At 39.4% G+C, this 21,393-nt stretch overlaps 3 protein-coding genes across 9 annotated transcripts in view; 2 read left to right on the forward strand and 1 right to left on the reverse strand.

Annotated features, from left to right (window-relative positions):
- Positions 1-15,610, forward strand: lmx1al (LIM homeobox transcription factor 1, alpha-like). 2 transcript variants are annotated; one of them, XM_004559577.5, is made up of 9 exons: positions 1-260; positions 2,099-2,187; positions 3,007-3,193; positions 12,355-12,587; positions 13,013-13,176; positions 13,315-13,392; positions 13,475-13,595; positions 13,672-13,854; positions 13,980-15,610. In XM_004559577.5, exons 1-9 carry the CDS (start codon positions 217-219, stop codon positions 14,135-14,137), a joined length of 1,257 nt encoding a protein of 418 aa, XP_004559634.1. In that variant the 5' UTR covers positions 1-216; the 3' UTR covers positions 14,138-15,610. The 2 variants fall into 2 exon arrangements, with proteins under 2 accessions (XP_004559634.1, XP_004559635.1); XM_004559578.3 differs by having other exon boundaries at positions 3-260; positions 13,699-13,854.
- On the reverse strand, positions 13,725-18,773 carry chchd5 (coiled-coil-helix-coiled-coil-helix domain containing 5). Of its 6 annotated transcripts, none has more exons than XR_013098382.1 (6): positions 18,636-18,773; positions 18,176-18,259; positions 17,843-17,983; positions 17,588-17,739; positions 17,339-17,421; positions 13,725-13,849 (listed from the first exon to the last, which is right to left on the reverse strand). XR_013098382.1 is itself a non-coding variant. In XM_076883275.1 (5 exons), coding segments are annotated over exons 2-5 (324 nt in total). In that variant the 5' UTR covers positions 18,178-18,259; positions 18,636-18,773; the 3' UTR covers positions 16,023-17,392. The 6 variants fall into 6 exon arrangements, 3 of the variants coding, with proteins under 3 accessions (XP_076739390.1, XP_076739392.1, XP_076739391.1); XR_013098381.1 differs by lacking the exon at positions 13,725-13,849 and adding an exon at positions 15,717-15,947; XR_013098383.1 differs by lacking the exon at positions 13,725-13,849 and adding an exon at positions 16,023-16,594.
- Positions 18,726-21,393, forward strand: part of atp13a1 (ATPase 13A1) — a 9,940-nt gene continuing 7,272 nt past the window's right edge. The window contains exons 1-4 of the mRNA XM_004559573.4: positions 18,726-19,079; positions 20,110-20,199; positions 20,741-21,004; positions 21,101-21,256. Of these exons, the coding sequence (XP_004559630.1) occupies positions 18,726-19,079; positions 20,110-20,199; positions 20,741-21,004; positions 21,101-21,256 (864 nt within the window). The remainder of the gene's footprint in view (positions 19,080-20,109; positions 20,200-20,740; positions 21,005-21,100; positions 21,257-21,393) is intronic.

Raw genomic sequence — 21,393 nt, forward strand, 5'->3', positions numbered from 1 at the left:
GTCCATCTCCTCCCTCTGCGCCTTTTTACGCACAAAACAAGTCAGAGCGCACACACGGCTGCCGGAGAAAACAGGAGAGACAATAGGCAGTACTTCGGGTCATCATGGTATTTGGATTTTTACCGTAGGCAACATGCTCGGCGCTTTGTGAGGTACAGGTGGATAATCTGCGATCGCGTCTGTTCATTTACTAGTCTAAAGTTTCCCCAGGTTTTAATGTTGCCAACCGAGATTTCAGGAGGAGTGTGTTTCACCTCAAGGTAGGTCTCCGCAACTCAAGAACAGGTTGTCACTGAAGGCAGCCTCGTGATTTCCAAATAACCGCGTTGCTTGAATTGATGTGCATTTCGTGTTCCAGCAGCAGCGCGTGCTTAGATCCAACATTATTAGGGGTCTTTTGACAAATACACGGGATAAAGTATTAAATCCTGATGACCTTGCTGTCTGTTATGTTTTATGATCTTCGATCTTTAATGTATTGGCACAAGCATGTGAAATAGTCCTAAAAATATGATGCTAAAGGGAACCAGCTGCTTTACAGACTGCAAGCCGCTTTTAGAGTATTATAATAATAATCATTATTATTATTATGTTCGTTTACAGTAGTTTTTAACGTGACTTGAATTCAGCAATCACATCTACAACTCAACTTTGTCTTTTACTTTTGATGGCACGAGGGAAGGTCTGACTTTTCATAGTTTCCAGCTATTTATTACAAACAGCTTGTAAACAAATCTCTCAAAATAGAAAGACTGTTTGTTGCATTAAACAGAGATTGGCTTCTTAGCATTAATTTGAATGCAGTTAACATTCAGCTTTAAAGAAAACATTGTTCATCCTCATAAATATGACAGTTTTGCTTTCTTTAATTGTAGCTCCAGGTGACTTGCGGGAAATCCAGAAATCGTTATTACTTCGATATTGATGATCACAGCACCGGCTTTTAGCGTCGACGTGTAATTATTGGTGCTTTACACAAGTGTGTCATGAATGTATTCAACCCGCAATTAGGAAAAGTGCCAAATCAGATTAGTTGTATTTACATAAGTCATTTGGTGTTATCTAATTACTTCACTTTCTAAGGCAACAATCCATTTTATATTCCCTGTATTTTACAGGTTCACCCCACAGGCCCCTCAAATGTAGAAATCAATAGGGTTCCTTACAATTATCGCAATAATAAGAACATACACAAATCTAGTGTGTTATTCATTTAAAATATAGACTATCATTATATTATTATACTTTACACAAAACACTAGAATCTGGTGACACCAGTGCTGAGAAACTCCAGCCTGCAGAAAAACATCAAAGAAAGTTTTCGTCAGTGTTTCCACAACTAATTTATTTTTATTTGAATCTTTCGCCATTTTTGCTTGTTTTTTCTGTCCTCTTTCATTTTTGTTTGTTTGAGCAGGTAAATTAGTAGAATACAAAATGCCGTCCGAAAAGTTTCTCTTTTCGTTATCCGTTTTGATTAAACGGGTCAATTAAAAAAAAAAAAATTCTGTAAAGAATAAAATGGAAACATTGCACATTTTACAATTAACCTGATCATATATATATATATATATATATGTTTAAAATAATTTCAACACAAAAATTTTAAATTTAAACCAATATAAATCTAAATATGTATTTTTTGCTTGTCTTACATTTTTTGCATTAGAACTGTTAATTTGTTATCATTTCTTAAAAGAAACCATAAAATGCACGATACATACAAATTGCCTTGCACCATTAGAAGTAGAATATATAATGCAGAAGTTATAGCTTATTGCAAAGTTTGAAATACAATTTGATGCTCGTAAAAAATCCCTTTCAATTAGAATTTTTGTTGGAAGAGAAACATTCTCAAATTCTCTTTTTTATCGTGTTTTTTTCTCCTGCAATTAATAAGCTTGTGCAATCCAGTCTGTAGGTGTGTATTTTTGATTCAGTCTGATTTTAAATAATGGTGGCATAGACAGTCCTATTATAAAATAATGAAATAAAAAATAAAAACGTCTCTCTTACCAATCCCCTTATTTTTAGGTTGATTTACTATAGCATGGTTCCACTGATATTTTAGATAGAAATGGTTCATTTTTGTCTCTAGCGATCACACTGAGGGGAGGAGAGAAGGGATGAAAACAGAGGAGAGCCAGCAGTCCTGTCTGCAGCAGCCTCCATCCTCCACGCCTTTCGGTAAGTCCGACAACCGATACACTATACAGTGAGTATAATAATCACAGGATGAGCTTTTTGGATTAATTTATCATCTATGAAAATCATGAAGACCACAAATAAGAATATCAAAGCATTTGATCCTGTCCATTTTGTCCGCGTTTTTAGGATCCTATAGACATTCAGGCCTAAGATTATAATAGAAAAAAATATTATTTAAAAATAAATAAATAAATAAAATATAATATTGATTCAGTTTTTTAACAACCAACACAACATTAGACTATTATCGTAATACTGGGCTTACCCTATGAGGAACAAAATGCAACAAAGCCAAGGTTATCATATGTTGTAACATATGACTTATGTTACCCTAACGTAAGAATTAAAATAATAATATAATAAAAGCAAGATCGACTGTTTTTAAATGTAAATAATTCAAGATGATCGTTCACATAAAGTCGAAATAGGAATGAAATAAACAAATATCCAGATGTTAAATATCCAGATTTTTGATTGAAAAAATTAATATCCAACACCGAGGTTGCCATAAACTTTTGTGCGAAGTATGCGCCTGTCATTTTCCATCCATGCGAAAGAGAACATCGGTTTTTCTATGCCAGATTGCATATACAAACGATTGCATATACACACAGTAGTACACACGCGTTGGTCGATTGAATAAAACGTGTTTTATTGCATTATCGATGACCATGATGCAGGGAAATTTAGAAGCATGCTACTTTATACGGCTGGAGTTACACTGTGGAAACTTGGCCAGTATCTTGGCTTTTACCTTCTCTCAATCTCTCTGTTCATGCTTTGATATGTTCCCTTCAGGTCCAGAGTACAGAGGAGGAGAGGTGTGTGCGGGCTGCGAGTCTCCCATCGCCGACCGCTTCCTGCTCCGCGTGAATGAGCGTTCCTGGCACGAGACCTGTGTCAAGTGCGCCGTGTGTTTAAGCGCGCTCACTGGGACTTGTTACAGCCGGGACCGCCTGCTGTACTGCAAGCACGACTATGAAAAGTAAAAACACACACTCACAAACACACATGCTCACACACAGACATACACACACTGTCAGTTCAAGGATAACACAGCCTACAAATTTAGGTTGGGAAATTCCCTGTGACTAAAACAAGCTTTATCTCGTGCTGAAAATAATTTACATAATCTGCAAAGAAATACAGTTGCATAATAATGGAAAGAATAAAGTTAATTGTACGTTGAAATGTAATTATAATTCTCAATTTGGTCAGAGTAAGTTTACTTATGGAGACTATTTTAAACATTTTAGTTTTGCCTACTCAATCAAACTGAACTGATGTTAGCCAGTCTCCTGTTTCCAAGCTAAACAGGTTTTGAGACTTCAAATTGAGAGGTAATTGTTATATAAGTATAGTGACATACTAATCTTGTAACATTTGCTGATGTGATATTATTGTGTTACTGACACACACACACACACACACACGCAAGGAGAGAGTGAGAGAGAGAACAGTGAAGTTGAACTTCTGTTTAAAACAGATGAGGAACACGTCTTTCATATTTTACATCTACTGGAAGTCTTTTGTTAGACTTAACAGCATCTATCAATGTGCCAACAAAAGATGTAGTAAAATGTTAATCACTGCAAGAGCACGTGTGATTTTAATTCTGAAAAATTAATGTAGGTGTCAAGAAAGGAGATTATTTAGACTGTACAAATGACCTGCACATAAATCAATCCTCACACTGAACAAATCTGGTTAAATAATATTAATGAAACTTTAACGACTTAGTTTAGAGATGAGGAAGACTTATGAAGTTGAGAAATGAGAGTAGCAAATACAGGCTACATGTTGTACTAATGTTTGGAAAAAAAACTTTGCAAATTTCTATAACAGAAATTTGTGTAAAAATACATGGGCCTTTAAATTGAAAATCCACATTCAATCCGAAACATCTATCATTATAGACAATGCTGGATTTGTGTGTCAAACCTATGTGGCTTTACTTAAATTCAAGATACCCAGAGGGTCAGTGTGCTTACAATTTCACATTTTTGGAATTGAGCCACAACCAATATAAGATATGAAAACTGACTGAATGTATGCAGTAGCAGTTTTTATAGCTTATTTTTGCTTATTGATCTAGTCGTTTCACAAAGGCAAAGTCTATTTCCCTTGTTTTTAAATTTACAATCTTAACTGAACCAACAGCCCTTGCCACTGCTATTCAGTACCTTGTAGTACAGCATCTGGACACACTACAATATATTGCAATGTAAAAGTTCAGAGATTTTTTTTCTTTAATGGCTCACTCCACTGTACATTTTTGTGGCCATTCTACATTTTAACTTTGGCTGCTTTGTGTGTGCTGTGGTCACTGGGTGTGCCTGCAAAGGAAGCTCCAGGGATGGACAGCTTAAGGACGAGTCTGCAGCTTGTTATCATTGTTATGAAAAGTGTCAGACGGCATCCAGCAGCACAGACTCTCCCACTGTACCTGACATCTGGAGGAGAGTGAGGGAGAGAGAAAGAGAGGGGGGGGGGGGGACTGTGATGAAAGTCCATTGTGTGACGTTTATCTGGAAAAATGAGTGGGAAACTTGGAGGCAGTAGTACCATAACTGAAGAACTGGGCTCATTTTCAGTGATGGAATGAAAAAGTATATTTGCTCTCACTGTGTAATGACTGTAATTGCAGATCCAAATTAATAGTCAGAGGCTCATTCACTATGTTGTTGATTTAGTACCCTATACATTGCATATGCCTTGTTGCCTTGTTGTGTGAGTCGGTGCCAGACTTGGCACATAGTTATGCCCGTGACCTTCAGTAGATAGGCAACAATGTCTCCTTGTTTTCCCAGCAGTCTGTCCATCAGCGCCTTACTCTACACCCCCACCACCTCCATCTAGAGCAGGTGTGTGATAACCATGTCCAAGAATTTGGAATGTGCATAAGAATTTTAGGGGAATTTGTACAATTATTAGTGGATACCAGGATATGGATTTGAGTATCCATATCCATATCCTGGTATGGATACTCAAATCCTGCTTCAGACAGGAAAATGCACATCATTTCAGTGCTGTCACTGCATGCTGATGAGTTTACTTTGTCAGGAATTGTAAGGAGTTAAAAAAAACTGAATTCACTGAAAAATATGTGAATGTAATGCATTAATTGAAAAATGGCATTTTGCAAGCAGGCTTGGGTTTTTAATATTGGGATGTCTTCCTTGTGCACTATCTCCGGCTAGTCCAAATATATGTTTTTTAGTCACAAACAGACCAGACCAAACAGTGCATGGTGCATGTGCTTTTTTAATCATAGCTTTCTTTTAATATATGAAAAAGAAACAAATACAAAATGTATTTGTGGGTAGGCATATGTTTTTAATTAATCTATCTGGTCTTCACGAAAAAGAAAACACACGCAGATTCAAATGAGAAAGGAAATCAAATTTTCAAATGTTACCCATCCTCCACCCTGATTCGTGTGGCGTTAACTGCCTCCAAGGCAAAGGTTTGTTCAACATTTGCATGTTTAATGCTTTTGAAGGATACATTGCTTCTGTATTACTGTACACTGATTATCAAAAAGTCAATATAAGGTTTCAAAATATCTGATGATTTTTTAAACATCTTATTTATTTATTTATGTATTTGGGGTTGCGGGGCAGGTGAACCATAATCATAGTCTGCTCGGTTCTGAGAATGCCTCAGAACACCCTCACTGAATCTTAAGTATGTCACTCTCATTCACATTAAGTATGTGAACATAAATAAGCACATCATTACTATTTATTTAATAAAACAAAAATAAAATAAAATAAAACTGGAGGTATGCCTTTTTAGTAGTGCCAGTTTTAAGTTTCCCTGGTCTCAATCTGTTATGGAAATGAAGGGATTTAGACACAACTCAAGTGCATCTTGTGGATTTTTCTTGTGGATTTATTTTTGTTTTGAAACCTTGAGAAATTCTCTGGAACTCCATCCTGTTATGGACCAGATGTTCAACATGAGGCACTAGAATAAGACTTCGCTGCACACAAATTCCCTTAAGGTTGTTTTTACGCACAGGCGCAATACATTCCATTTACTGGCACAATGGACAGTTATACAAATCTGGCTAGAAAAAGTTAGGAAGTGATAATTTTATAAAACTTTAAATGGAATTTTTCAATGATGTTACTTTTCTGACAAAATTATTAATAGTACAGCACTCTAGTTGTACTGTATGCTAATATAATTACAATTAAACTAAAAACAGACTTTTTTTTTAAAGCTGTTTAGGCATAATCCTAAAACTGGTTATTATGATTCCTTGTCAAAGTGACAATTATAAAACAAGTGTTCTCTTCTCAATAGTACTGAACCCAAACAGCGCTGAGGGTAGTCTGGCTGTGAGAAGCCTCCAAACTCCCTTGAAAGCCACATAAAGGCAGCTCCAGCTCTGTGAAAAACAGGTCACAAGAGTGGATATTCACTAAACCTTGAGTTTAATGCCTCACGCTGTGGGGTGGAGGGCACAGAGACTACATCTAAGTTTACAAACCCTCTCACCACAGACATAGAGAGGGAGGCCTAGCGGCCACAGCTATAGAATCATCCTCTGCTGACCGAGTAGTTAGACGTGAGTCTAACACTAACGACCTGAAAGAGTATCCTCTCAGTGCATTTATGCGAGTGAACGTCTAAGTCTGAGGTTAGAAATCACATCTTTTACCCATTCTCCCTTCTATACCTCCACCCCACCAACCGTTTCGCTCCCTATCTCACCATCGTTCATCACTGTCTGCTTTGTAATAATATTTCTCTATTCCAAACCTCATTTCCTTCTTGTTGAGATTGATAGCAGCGATGACACCAAACAGTTTATCTCCCCGTTTATCCCTTGTTTTCTCTTAATCGCCCCCCCCCCCCCCCCCCCCCCCCCCCCCCCCTCCAGTGCTCCTTTGTCTCTCAGGAGGGGAATAGGAGGAGGTGGCAGGGTGGCTGATTGGGTACAGTGCTAATTGCCCAGCTCTGGCTGTCCTGGGTTGACAGGTCTGATACTGGGCTGCAGGGAAATACTATTACAGATAATTATGCAATGATATGTCAGTGGAAATACAAACCCTTATTCCTATAAGCCTAAAATGAGTCACTATTGACGTAAAAAAAAAAAAAAACATTGACCATTTTAAAACATGTCAACCACAACAGAGTTTGATATTTTGGACTTATTTGGCTATAATTATGAAATCCCTTTGACAAAGGAGAAGACAAAATAATTTGTCTTTGTAGAAACCAAACCATGACAGCGTGAGGGTGGAGGCAGAAATCTGAGCAATTTTAGGTTAAATAACTGGAAATTTCAGCTCAGAGAGCGTAAGGTTTATAGCTCATTGTTGGTGAAGGCAAATGTAGCTTTTCTGCTCTGGCTGTACATCATATACACATGCAATGCTCAAAAGTTGAAGTACTTCTCTCTCACCTAAGAGTCTTATATTAGCTACACCTGCAGCTCAATAGATGATGGTTGGAGGTTTGCCAGATGAGAATAAAGTGCGGATGGATGGGTTTTTGAGCTTTGATGGTGTGCTGTTGAAAAACAGTCTGATTTGATGGCATAAATGAAAGAGCATCAGGGAGAACTGTCACTGATGGAGAAAGGGTTCAAAATGGGTTAAAGAAGGAAAGGACAAGGTGTGGGAGAGTTTTAAGGACAGAACGGCTTCAGACCAGGGCAAATTTTTGTCTGTGTATGTGTGTAGATGGTGATGGTGGTGGTGGTGAGGGGGTGATATTGCCACTGTTTTTGCATAATGTGAGATGAGACCCCATCATCTTTCCTCCCCCACAACAATTTTATAACAGACAGCTAATAAATGTTTCATGGCAGAACAAGCTGCTCGCCTCAGCTTTATTAAATCTGAGATAATAAAAGCAGAGAGGGAGAGGAAAAAAGAGAGTGCGAATAGGGGGTCGCACCAGAGAGGGAGAGATAGGGAGATCGGCGTAGACTTCTCGCAAATCGACCGGCTGTATCTCCTGTTTCTGGGGCAACGGGTCCCGCTGTCCCCCGCCACCCCCTCCCCGCTGCTTCCCGCTCCGCCAGAGACAGACAGGAAATGAGAAACGGGCAGACAGGATATTGCGTTCTGGTGGCCTGGGGATTAACTGTTTTATCTAAACTAACACACACCCACTCACTCACACACAAACACACATCTATATCCTGACACATAGCATTCATTCTTGGTAGCATCAGGTGTAACTCACAGCCACACACCCAGAGACACATATCATGCATGCAGAGACCATGCACATCGTGCAGGTATTTGGTTGTTACTTTACACAGGAAAAGTCTTGAATATTATATACATCAGTGCTGCTCTCATGTAGAGCTGGTCATTACCAAGGTTTACTGCAAGAGTCACACCATGTAACTTTATAACTGTGGGACTGCCTCAGTGTGCACAAATACCTCTAAAGATCTATTCTATGTACTGTTGGCCCTTGTGTCCGTTGGATAGCAAGTATTATATACATGTTGCACATTTTTAGAGCATGCATTGACCTTGTTACTGCACTGATGCATGGATGGACGTGGTGCACAGATGCAGCATCTGTCACCGTTTTATTGATGTTTGTACCCAGGCACCTTATCTATGTTTACACTAACTGTGCATATTTGTGTTTATGTGTGCATGCGGCTGTATATATCCGTGTGTTTGTATGCATGACTTTACTATATATATCTATATCTATATCTATAGATATATATATATCTTTAAACCTGTGTATTTCTCTATGAGAGTGTGAGTGAGTGGTGGCAGGGTAGCAAGTATCGTGGGGAATGCTGGGAGATTTTAATAACACAGAAGCAGTGCAGGGAGATTTAATAAAAGGAGATGATGTGATTACTGAACCCTGGCTCTGAGCCATTTTGCTTCACAGAGCAATATCCGCCAAAAGTGCACACACACAATTCCACACACACAGACACACACACACAACCGCACACACTCCACACACATCTAAGAAATTGATACTAAACAGAATACAACTTAAAACTAAGATTGATGCATATCATTTGTACTTTTTGCATCTGTAACGTGAATCTTCTATTATACCTTCATTGTCGCACACTACGGTCACATATGTGGGAATCACAAGCTAGGACATCTAAACCTCTGCTTATCACACCTTGTGAGAAAGAGATCCATCTTAAACTATAGGTCAAAAATCAAAATGAGTGACAATGGTGGTGGATCCTTGGTGGTGAAAGTTAAATTTATCTAAGTTAGGTTCTTTTGGTCTTGGTGACCAAAAGACCAAAGCTTAGTGCAATAAGAGAAACTCCTTAAAAAGAGAGTTAGTATAACCAAACCTATACCTGTATAAATATTCATCAGTTATGAAAGCAAGTGCAACAACTGCAGTTGCTCTGAGACACATACATATTTATGGAATGATTGTATTGCAGACCAGACAATGTCATGCTTGTCACAGCTCTCAGGCAAAACAATGCCACATGACACAGCTTAGGGAGGTGATGAAGATTGTGTTGTGATGTTTGTATGCCTAGGCTCTGCAATAAACAAAAGGGAAAGACAATACTTACAATACAGCACCTTTTTCTGCCTCTCTACACTTGATCTCGTAATCAGTGAGCTTGTAATTAGCCATGCCCCGTAACCCCTCCAAAATCCATGGCATTGAGCATAAAGTTGCCTAGAGCCAGTCTTTATAATGTTTTGTACATCACACGCTCTAAAGGTTGATCATTACCTTCAGCCTCCTGTGAGCACTTGCAACTCTATTCTACGCATTCGCGCATATATCATATTATTACTTCATTAAAGTAAAGCTGTCTAAATCCAAAGCAAAGAGGGTTTTTTTTAACTATCTATTCGCTTAGCTTTCAGCACAGCTGTTCCTTAATATACATCAGCTGTCTGACTTCTAGTTTTCACTTTTTTGAATTGTACACATTAAAAAGTTAAAACAAAATTAAGAACATAAATAACTATGTAACACCCACCATACCAGAAAAAATACAGATATTAACCCATACCATAGAGACTTATTATTTTTAATGATTTAAAATAAAGAACTCAAGATGAATTTGACAAATTTACTCAAGCACTGGAACCTGGGCTGCATGTGTGGCCATGTTTGACTAGAATGTATAAATCCTGTAAAGTTAAATTCACCTTAATCGTATGATTGCTCTTTATCCGTCATGCCCGTAGTGATTTTTTGGAAGCTGCACCCTGGTCAGGCCCATGTGTGAATGATACTTCTATTAGAGGGATTATGCTGATCTACTTACAGACCCCCCTCTGTGGCAGTTGCCCCAAGTTTCCTTTATTTGCCATGTTGAGTAAATTCCTACCGTGCTGTGTACACCCCTGATTAGGGAGTGTGGGACTTAACCACCAACCTCATCAATCTTGTGTCAAGCAACCCTGACGATTCTGTTTTGTTGTTTTTTGTTCCCAATGAAAGGACGTATTTGAAATACTGAGAGTGAGGCTGTGCAGAGCGGTGTGATGATTGCGCCCTTTTGTAGCATGCATGTTCTGTACCACATGTTATGATTGACATGTGCGTTATTGCAGGAATTTTACAGTGGAAGCATCTTTCTAAAATGCAATGTAATGTTACTGTGACTAAGTAATTTAAGCAACATTTAGTCAAACACAAGGTCCTATCATAATAGTCTTTGTATGGTTGCTTATAGGAGTATTGTGTTTGCTTTATGATGTTAAGTTAGCGACACTGTCATTTGGGGATATTTGGGGAGCGTTTGGCAGATGGATTGAGAAAGATTAGCTGTAGCAGCTGCGTTTGGGACAGAATCACAGATTAGGAGCTCTAATGTGCAGACCTGGCTCCTTCTTTACTCTCCAGATTTGGGCAGCAACACCTTCCTATCACTCAGTCAGGGAGCGTCAACACTTCAGGCTTCATCCCTTCTTCCCCCCATTCCCTCCCTTCCCATCCTCCCTCCTTTCTTAACAGGGTTTGTGTTCCATTGTGCTGCTATTTCTGTATACATCAACCTTTATCTGTTTCACACCCATGTTCAGGCTTCCTCGTAACTTTTCCCACTGAAGAATTGTAATGACGATCAAGAATATTTCCTAATCATAGATGTGTTGCACCACTGCTTTGATGATATGGTGAATGTGAGTAACTATCCAAATATATATATACTGATACTCGGTGGGTGAGTGTGTGCAAATGTGGTGATGGTGTGTGTGTGTGCGTGCATATGTGCATGTGCGTGTGTGCGTGTGTGTGTGTGTGTGTGTGCGCGCGCGCGTGCGTGCGTGTGCGTGCATAAGTGAGAGGAGAGAGATTAACCCCATGCTATCCCCAATCCCTGGTTATGAGTTTACAGCGTCTGTCTGGCCATCTCACTGTTTAAACAACAATCTAATTAATCCTGTCTTTATTAGTTTCAGTGAACTGGGGAGGCAGGCTGGGAGGGCATGAGGGAGAACTGGGAATGCTGGCAGAAAGTACTGAATACTGAGGAGGGAAGGGGAGGAAACCAAGTGCAAGAGCAGGGATTTGAGAGGAATTTAATGGCATAGATTTGGGCCCTGTGAATAGAAATAGGGATGTGCAAGAGATTGTCATGTGGGAGAGAAAGTTAGGGGTTGTAACATAGCACAGGAGGAGAGATGGGGGGACAAAAGAAGGAAAGTGGTCATGGGGAAAAGTAATAGACCTGAGAAAGACTGTTTTAAGCTTTATTCACTGAGTTAAATACATAAATTATGGGCAATATATGGACAGAGTGGAGTTCACTTCACCAAGGAAATCTTAACATTTAAGGATTTAAATGGGGAAAAACTCTCCACAGACATCTTTTTAAGAAGCTAACTACTGCCCCCTACTGTGAGAATGTTAAAAATAAAAAACAATGTAATAATACAGACTACTGTAACCCATCTAACAGATGTTCACCTTGTTGCACTGTGAATTGGGTAATGCTTATAGGACCTTTAATTAAGAGACTATGCTAATCTCCAGAATCATTGGCGCTAAGGGTAAATGTGTCAGAGCTTCTTGTTTGTGCTGCCATCTTTAATTAATTTACTTCTTATTCTAAGCTGCTAGACTGTTATCATGCCATGTTTCACAGTTTATGGATGTATCCATGAAAATATAAGCCCACGTGTGTATGTTTCTGTGCCCCTCCAGGCTTTTTGTAAGAAAGTGCAGTGCCTGCTTGCAAGTCATTGGACGTTCTGAGCTGATAATGCGTGTGCTAGGCCAGGTATACCACCTGGGCTGCTTCAGCTGCTGTGAGTGTGAACGTCGGCTGCAGAGAGGTGATGAGTTTGTGCTGAAAGAAGGCCAGCTGCTCTGCCGCATGGACTATGAAAAGGAGAGGGAAATGCTGGCTGCCATCAGCCCTACACCAACTGAATCAGGTAAAGCAGGTTTCTTCGGAGGATACATAATAAAGGTCAAAATTACTTTTCTTGGGGAAATAATCTTTCTTTTTACACTCATGCCTTTAGTCAAAATCAATCATTTTCATCCCCTTTAAATGAGTAAACAGTATTTGAAAGAAAAACCTTAATATTTAAGACAAAAGCAGTTTCAAGAAAAAACAAAAAAGAAAAAAGTTTCAAGCTTCTTCCTTTTTAAAAATTTTAAATGAAGGCGCGATTATTGAATTTCAAATAGTGAGAATAGTTTTCAGCAGTATGTTGAAAGTAATTTAAGCAGTACCATTTTCTTCCATGAGAACGAACAAACTGTTACTGTAAACTACATGGAAAATATTTGTTTCAAATGTCACTGTTTGCAGAGCATTGTTCTGATTGTGCTATTGTTTACTTAACTTGCTCAGTAAAAAGTGAGGATGAGGATGGTGGAGGAGGCTCCGGAGGAGGGAAAGGCGGTGATGAAGGCAAGGAGCACAAGCGTTCAAAACGTCCACGCACTATCTTGACCACACAGCAGCGGCGTGCTTTCAAGGCCTCCTTTGAAGTGTCAGCCAAACCATGCCGTAAGGTGGGTTGTTGGTCTTGTCAGTATGCCACAAGATACTCCTGGTCATGCTTTCCAAACTTTAGTTTTCAAGGGTATGGCTGCTGTGTTTGGCACTGTGAAGTTAAGATTTTTAAAACAATTAAAAACTCTATCCTCTAGGTGAGAGAGACACTGGCTGCAGAGACTGGGCTGACAGTGCGTGTTGTTCAGGTGTGGTTTCAAAACCAGAGAGCCAAGGTAAGACTTTATAGTTTTCCTAAAGGCATGCTCACAAAAGCACAAAGAGAAAATTTGTACACCGTGTGCTTTTGTGCGTCAGATGAAAAAGTTAGCTCGCCGACAGCAACAGCAGCAGCAGCAACAGCAGGAACAAGAGCAGCTGGGAGGCACCAGGAGGGGACCGAGCAGAGGGGGCCGCCAAAGCAATGATGACAGCGAGGGTAAGAGCTTTGAGTACCAGTACAAGATCAAGAAGGAAAGAAAAAAAGATGGAAAGAAAGACTGGTATGGTTAAAGTTTTGGGCGTTTTGAATCTTTATATAGATGGATCTAGTACCCATGGCATGGATGGGATGCTGGGATATCCATCTCTGCCACGTCAGCAGCTCCTTGCTCTGGACCCCAACATTTATGGTGGAGAGCCATTTCGACATGGGCTTACACCACCTCAACTGAATAGCGAGCAGCTCCACTCCTATGGTATGACAGAAAGACAAAGATAAAAGTTACAAAAAAAATAACTTGCTTTTACTTTTTTTTTTTCTTGCTCTCACTAAAAACTCTTTCACTTCAGCTGTCCACACTCTCCTTCCTTTTGACTGCAGACTCAGAAACAGTGTTCCATGACCTGGACAGCGATGGAAGCCTTGGTCACCTTGGCGACTGCCTCTTAGCAACAGGGGAGGGCGGTCTCCTGGCAGGGCGAGTGGGAAATCCCATCGACCGTCTGTACTCCATGCAGAACTCTTATTTCACCTCCTGACCCTTATAAACTGTCACTCTTTCCCCTCCTGTTTCACCTTTCACCTCAGAGATGCAGCTAATGGAGTCTGTCCATCAACATGCCTGTGGGACCATTCTCCATGAAACACCCTACAGCCAAACACACTTACGAGCTTTTATCACAGGCTAACATCAATTAGACATAGTTAGTCATAATATCAATTTGCAGCAGATTAACATAGTGATCCCACATCTTTCCCAGATAAGAATCACATGCTGGAAATACAGACACTGTAAATGTCCAAGATAAAGGACCTCAGTTTACTCTGTTGTATTTATGTAATGTTTAATGAAAAATGCTTCATGGCACTTTCCAACAAAAAAAAATTAAGACACTTATACCTATCAATATGTATATCACGAATTACAGATGATAATTGGTTGCTGAAAGTGAATTCATCAATCAAATCACATATAATTAGCAGTCTTGGCAGCTGATGGGCAGCTGAGGGTTTAAATTAAATTAGTATATTGCATTACTTTTTGTTTTGTTTTGCCAGGACTAGAGTAGTTATTGTGTGAATGACTGCAGCGTATACAGCACTGTATATGGATTGGAGTACACTTTTGCTCTCAGGTTAGTGTGTATGTTTGTGGAACCTGAGCCACAACTCAGGATATTGTGCTGGATAGGATGACAATTTAACTTGCCCAATGACTTGAAGGACAGAGATTGCAAAGAAATTCTGTGAAAAATTATTTCAAACTATATCCTTGGTTTTTCATACTGCATGACTGATAAAATATGGACCAAAAAAAGTGGGTTTTTTTGGCATTTAGCTATAAACTCTACAGGGTCATTTGAGGAGCCTTATGCGGAAACAGGGTTGTTTAAGTGGTTATCGTTTTAGTTTTCCTTTCTCTTTTATAATGTGATCACTCAAAAACAGTGCAGTAAATTTCAACTCTTTGGTATATAATTTCCCAAATGAAGGATACTGGGTACATGAAGGTACTCCAAATGTAAATGTGTGTATGACTGTGTTATAATTAACTGTTGTAGTCACAAACTGTAATAATTTCCTTCTCAGAAAGTCACATTAGGTAGGTATTTCGTATCTTCTTATGTGATAATCAGCAAATATTTAAACTGTAGCATGATATTTATGTACCACAAGTAGGTATGAAGAAATAGCCTCCAAATTCAAGTGTTGCAGAAGGCATCAGGATCAGAATCATGAAGTGGTGCAGAATAAAATAGGATTAGGGTGAAACTCTTTTCATTTAGAAGCCAGTAATTGGCTACAGCCTGTGACATTCCTTCCTGACATTATGTTTGACTCTGATAACTGACTCATGGTGTTTTTAAAGTGATAATATTGTGAATGTAACTTATTTGTGCAGTAGATGAGTTCTTATCTTACTTTTTTGATCAGTGACTGCCAGGTGATGTGCTTTGAATGTAATGTTGCCGTATCTTCAATACAATCTGCGGTTTCGTCTTTGAACAACACTTGGCTTCTTTGTCCTAAATACAATAAATGATGACGCATTTATCACTTGCTCAAATGGTATGAAACAAAGATGCACTTTAAAAGCAAGGAATCAGTTTCCTCTCAGTCTTTCCACTCAAAACTTTAATAACTCAACCAGAAAATGTCTGTTCTGCTTAGTGGTCACAGGGTTCATAACTCAACATCCTCCCTCTGTCTCTTTCAGTAGTCCCACTGATTAGAGCTGGACAGCCCTCTCCTTTCTTCCCAGACTCCCTATTGCTCAGTCACTGAGTAGCCAGGATAGTTTGTGTGGGAGCAATACATTCCAGTTTAATATTTGACTCTGACTCAGACCTGAAGAGGGCACGGGTGGGAGGAATAGGCACAAGAAACAGAAACAATAAGAGGATGACAACATCAGAAGAGTATTAGAAGTCTAAGGTCATTTTTTTAATGAAACTGTTCAATAAATCAGTACACACCTGACCTTCTCACATTCAGAGACATAAATCTTATTTTTAAATCATAAAACTTACATGAGAAATTAGGGAATGACACAGCAATTAAATACTTCATGCAATCATGTAACCCACAGTACTAACGCAAATTTAAATAAATACAGTGTTGTTAAAAAGTATTTGCCCACTTCCTGATGTTGTCTTTTTTTTTTTTGCATAATTGTCACAATTACATGTTTCAGACTATCAAACAAATTTAAGACAATAATCCAATAAAGAATAAAATACACTTTGTAAATTATTTAAATTATTTAAGGGGGAAAAAGCTATCCAAACTCATGAAAAAGAAACACGAAAAAGTAATTCCTAACATCATAAAATCAACACACTATTTCAGAAGTAGAACATCCTACCAACAGTCATCCATGGTGGTGGTAGTGTGATGTTTTGGGGCTGCTTTGCTGCTTCAACACCTGAACGACTTGACTGATGGAAGCGTCATCAAGTGCACATCAAATTTGTCTGACTCCATTACCCAAGAACCTAATCAAGCACATTTGGTTTATGCATGAGGACAGTGACCCCAAGCACACAAGCAAGTGTGACCTTGCAAAAAAAACCCAAAAAAAAAACAAAATGAAGACTTGGAGTGGCCTAGTCAATAAGGTGCTTTGGCATGACCTTAAAGCAGGTCATTCATCCTTGAAAACCCTGCAGCTCAGCTGAATTAAAATGAAAGACTTATTGCCAGTCATTGCAAACCCTTGATTGCAATTCTTGCTGCCAAAGGTAGCACAATCAGTTATTACATTTAGGCTTTTCAGCTAGGGTTAGGTAGGTTTAAATCAGGGGTAGGCGACTCCAGGCCTCGAGTGCCAGTGTCCTGCAGGTTTTAGATCGCACCCTGGGTTAACACACCTGAATCAAATGATTAGTTCATTACCAGGCCTCTGGAGAACTTCAAGAAATGCTGAGGAGTCATTTAGCTCTTTAAATCAGCTGTGATGGATCATGGACACATCTAAAACCTCCAGGACACCGGCACTCGAGGCCTGGAGTTGCCTACCCCTGGTTTAAATGATGATTTAACAAAATAAATGATCATTTAAAAACTGCATTTTGTATTTACTCAGGTTATCTTTGTCTAATATTAAAATGATGATGATGGTCTGAAACATGTAAATGTGATAAATATGCAAAATAAAATTAGGAAGTAGGAATTGGGAAGTATTGTATTCTATCAGCCACTGTACATACATGTCTGGAATACATTTGAAACCAGCCCACCTGGTGGCAGTGGTGTAGATACAGGTTTTTTCTGGTAATGGAGGACATCCTGTGCTAAGATGGTTGAGATACTGGATTTGTAGCTGGAAAAGATAAAAATAATCGTTTGGTATGTTGGCAACTAAAGCTTATGCAACATTATTATTATTTTTGCAAACATTAGTGTCTTCAAAATTTGTTTTATATTATGATGCATGAAAAACCAGCATGCACAACCTGTTTCCATAAAAAACACACTGAAAAACGTACCCACTCCACTGAGGTCGACTGTCTCTGCACAGCCCAGAAAGCGAGCCACATGTGGCGAGCAGGAGACAGGTTGTCCCTGATGTTCTCTCAGGCAGCGCTCAAACTCCACAAACTCATTGGAACACTCCTGCCTGATCTTCTGGATGACTGGGCTTAACATAGTTAGAGGTTAGATTAAAATACGCCTGGAAAATATTTACAGCAGGATGCCAGAATCACTCGAGTAGGAATGACAGAACAAATAAATGGACTTACTGTGATGATGTACATTGTGCAACATTCATCTTCAGCTCGTGACACTTCTGCTGCCATGTTGATGGATTGGAGGCTACACATAACCCATACGCTTCCATTTCTTTACGGCAGTACTTTGCAGTTATATCCATAGCAGCCTGCCTGAAAGGTGACAGATTTATTTAAACCAGTGCGTGAGAACAGATAAGAACTATCACTCCTGTGTGCAGTAAATTCAACACGATAAAGTACTTTTCTGGAGGATGCAACAAATACTTGTAATTAGTTACATTAGATTCTTTATCTAGGAAATACAACGTGTACGTTGTGTAACTGATTATTTAAAATTCTTACATGTTGCTTCTTTTATGGTGTTTGAAACGAGGACGCTAATCAGCCAAGGTTACTCCACCACTACTTCTGCATGTGGAACCATGCCTGGACAGGAAAGCCAATGTTTCTATAATCTTATTGGTTCAGGATTGCATCAGTCACACACTCTGGCTACGCCCCTACAGTGACGTCACTTTCCTTAAAGGGGAAAGCCACTTGCTCGATTAACATGCAAATAAAGTCTACATTTTGCCAGATACACCCCTATATTTAGAAGTGTTAATGTTTTTAATGTTTACTTTAAACAGTAAATTTTACAAGTATTTCGAGGTAAAAACAAAAAAAACAACGTTGTTTTTCCCGGTTCAATCGCGTTGTGCCAGCTAGAACATTACGTGTCTTTACGTCGTTACGTATGCGGAAGACACGGCCGTGGGAGCGAGCGATTCAGTAAACGGGCTCTGAGGGCAAAACCGCTCACCGTTCCGTGTGTAGATTCGTATTTTTACAGGCTACAGCACGACGGGTGGTGGTGGATGATAGAGGGGGCCAGAGGGGCGAGCACAGTACGATGAATGACACCAAGAAAGACGGGAGAATAGCTGCAGACGGAATCCGGGGACCGGGTGAGCTGCAAATGGCCCCCTCTGTGAACCATAACCAGCATGACAGCGGCACCGGCGATGAGCTGGTGAGCTCGGTGACGCTGTACAGGCGAAGGCCCCGACTGCTGCACGGCACTGTGCTCCCGTTTCTGGCTTTTCTCTACCCGGGCTGGCTGTACGTATGGCTAGGAGTGTACGGAGCCCCAGATTATCCAGAGGCAGGCCTCCTGGCGTTAGCTGCTATCGGGATCGCGCACGTCCTCACAGCACTTTCCGGTTATTGGTCTGTGCACGCGCATTGTTGGCTCACTTGTTCAAAGGTAAACATAATTAATAAATATCTTATTAAGCCTGCTGATATCCAAATAGATCCCACTGGTTTGCCCTTCTGTGTTTGTCTATGTCAAAGGTCAGGAACATCATGAGCTCAAGTGCAGGTACAGGTGTCTGAAACCAGTGGAGCAGAACAGGTTTTCTGGTTATAATCACTGCACTAATTTCATGGACACAAATGACCAAACTTTCACCGTACATCTCCACATTTCCCTTATAAAATCGTATTTTAAATCTTCGCTACAACATTTAGTACCTTCATTTAAAGTCATCAGTATACTTTTGGACATTATTTCCAAATTCACTGTGTTCTAAAACGGGGCAGATGTGAATCAAAAAAGGCGTAAAAACCTACGTGACTTTAATCCTCCCAATGGGAGATTGACTTATTGCTGAAAGTTTATATAGGAACATTTCTTGACTAGGATGGAAGCCTCCACACCAATAACTGGTGGGCGTATTATGTATCTAAACACAAGTGGTCTGTGTACAGAAAAGCAATGAGTATGTGAAATATTTGCATAATCTTATTTGTTTGTTTGTTTGTTTTTTATGTCCAACTAAGTAAAGCAAACCTAATTTGGGGGGAAGAAAACCCTGGTGCTCAGCATTTCTGTGTTTACTTAGCAAGCAGCTGCATAAGAATAGTTTCCCCTTCACAAAATCAAAGTTATATTTGCATCAATAACGTAATCAAGCTCAATTTTACAGTCAGACATAAAAGTTAAGTATAGTTTTATATTGAGGTCCCAGTATAGTTTAGCAGGTTAAATCTGCCCTGAGGCTACTTACTGTGCTTTCTTGTCTTCTCTTTACTTTCTTAATACAATAAAGACTAAAAGCCCACAAAATATAATGGACAAGTGCATTTTCACATTCTGCCTGAAATGCATGTTTGCTGTACATCAGGGAATGCTTTATTTTAGAGGAACAAAATTCATGAGGCACACGACTATGCCAAAAATAAGTGTGACTGTTGTGTGTGAATTTGTCACCTGTCTTTTTTGACGTCTGCAGGAGCCAGACCCAGAAAAGGCTACGCTGGCAAAGGTCATACCCACCCCCAACAATGGCTCCGCGGAGCTAGTAGCACTACAGAGGGACCAGGTCAGTGCACATAATTTACTCCTGGCATCCTCTGAAATGATGTGGATTTTGTTGTTGATCTGGAGCATGCTTCCTGTTGACAAATCCCAAGGTTTTGAAGCAACACTGTCTCCTTTGTCACTTTCTTATGAATGCTGCTTATGTGTGAACCTTCTGGGAAGGTTTTTGGTTTTACTTTAGGCAAGGAAAATAATTTTAATAGCTTACAGTCTGCAGCATTGATAGTCCCATGTATCATGCTTGAGTAGTAACAGAAGTTAAATGGGAAAGTGTTGTCTTGCTGTCTCTGCAGTCTTGACAAAGTGCTCAGTGTTAGGTTCGCTTTCATAGCAGATACACTGGTATACTGGAGATAAACCATTTTCAGTTTACCCACTGAAAAGGCCACAACTTTGTTGGATCTTTTTCTAAAATATTCCCCTACTTGAGAGTACATATAATTTGCTATAATTAGACATGATGTGAAAATTGTAAGGAGTATCAAGTGCCTTTCAGCCTTTTGTGAATGCTTCAGTATACAATTTCTTATTTTGTCCAACAGGATGAAAACGGGGAAAGAACTCTGTCTTTCGAGTTTCAAAAGATCCGCTACACCTTTGACTACAAAGAAAAGAAATGTTTCCTTCCAATAGCATTTCCCATAAGTAACCCACTGGGATACTTTCAATCCTGGCGTGGCTACCAGGAGGAGACTGAGCTCAAAGCTGCAGAGAAGCGTTATGGCACCAATCGTGCTGAAATGATTGTTCCAGATTTTCTGGAGCTCTTCAAAGAAAGGGCCACAGCTCCCTTTTTTGTTTTCCAGGTATGTGTGGAAGTATTTGACAGGTTTTATATTTCAAAAATATATGTAAATATTCTTGCATTCATGTATTGTTACGCACCTTCGTCCATATATCAGGTGTTTTGTGTGGGGCTGTGGTGCCTGGATGAGTATTGGTACTACAGTGTTTTCACGCTGTTCATGCTGGTGGCATTTGAGGCCTCTCTGGTCCAGCAGCAAATGAGAAATATGTCAGAGATTCGGCGCATGGGAAACAAGCCCTATATGATTCAGGTAGGGTTGATGTATTTTATTGTTTTGTATGATATGTTTTGAAAGTATAAAGCAAAAAACATTATTGTCAATATTGCAGACAAGCCAAAGAAATCCTGCAATTACATTAATTATCATAACACGTCAACATCTAAAAT

This window comes from Maylandia zebra, linkage group LG4 (assembly GCF_041146795.1).
Source record: "Maylandia zebra isolate NMK-2024a linkage group LG4, Mzebra_GT3a, whole genome shotgun sequence".
Lineage (NCBI taxonomy): Eukaryota > Metazoa > Chordata > Actinopteri > Cichliformes > Cichlidae > Maylandia > Maylandia zebra.

Bases quoted from the DNA above. Each gene is read 5' to 3' on its own strand.
- lmx1al (XM_004559577.5), top strand. From the start codon at position 217: ATGTTGCCAACCGAGATTTCAGGAGGAGTGTGTTTCACCTCAAG. The intron at 13,393-13,474 runs GTAAGACTTTAT...TTTGTGCGTCAG, and splicing joins TTCAAAACCAGAGAGCCAAG to ATGAAAAAGTTAGCTCGCCG. The intron at 13,596-13,671 runs GTAAGAGCTTTG...GTATGGTTAAAG, and splicing joins AAGCAATGATGACAGCGAGG to TTTTGGGCGTTTTGAATCTT.
- chchd5 (XM_076883275.1), bottom strand. The intron at 17,740-17,842 runs GTAAGTCCATTT...AACTATGTTAAG, and splicing joins GCACAATGTACATCATCACA to CCCAGTCATCCAGAAGATCA. The intron at 17,422-17,587 runs GTACGTTTTTCA...TATCTTTTCCAG, and splicing joins AGTCGACCTCAGTGGAGTGG to CTACAAATCCAGTATCTCAA.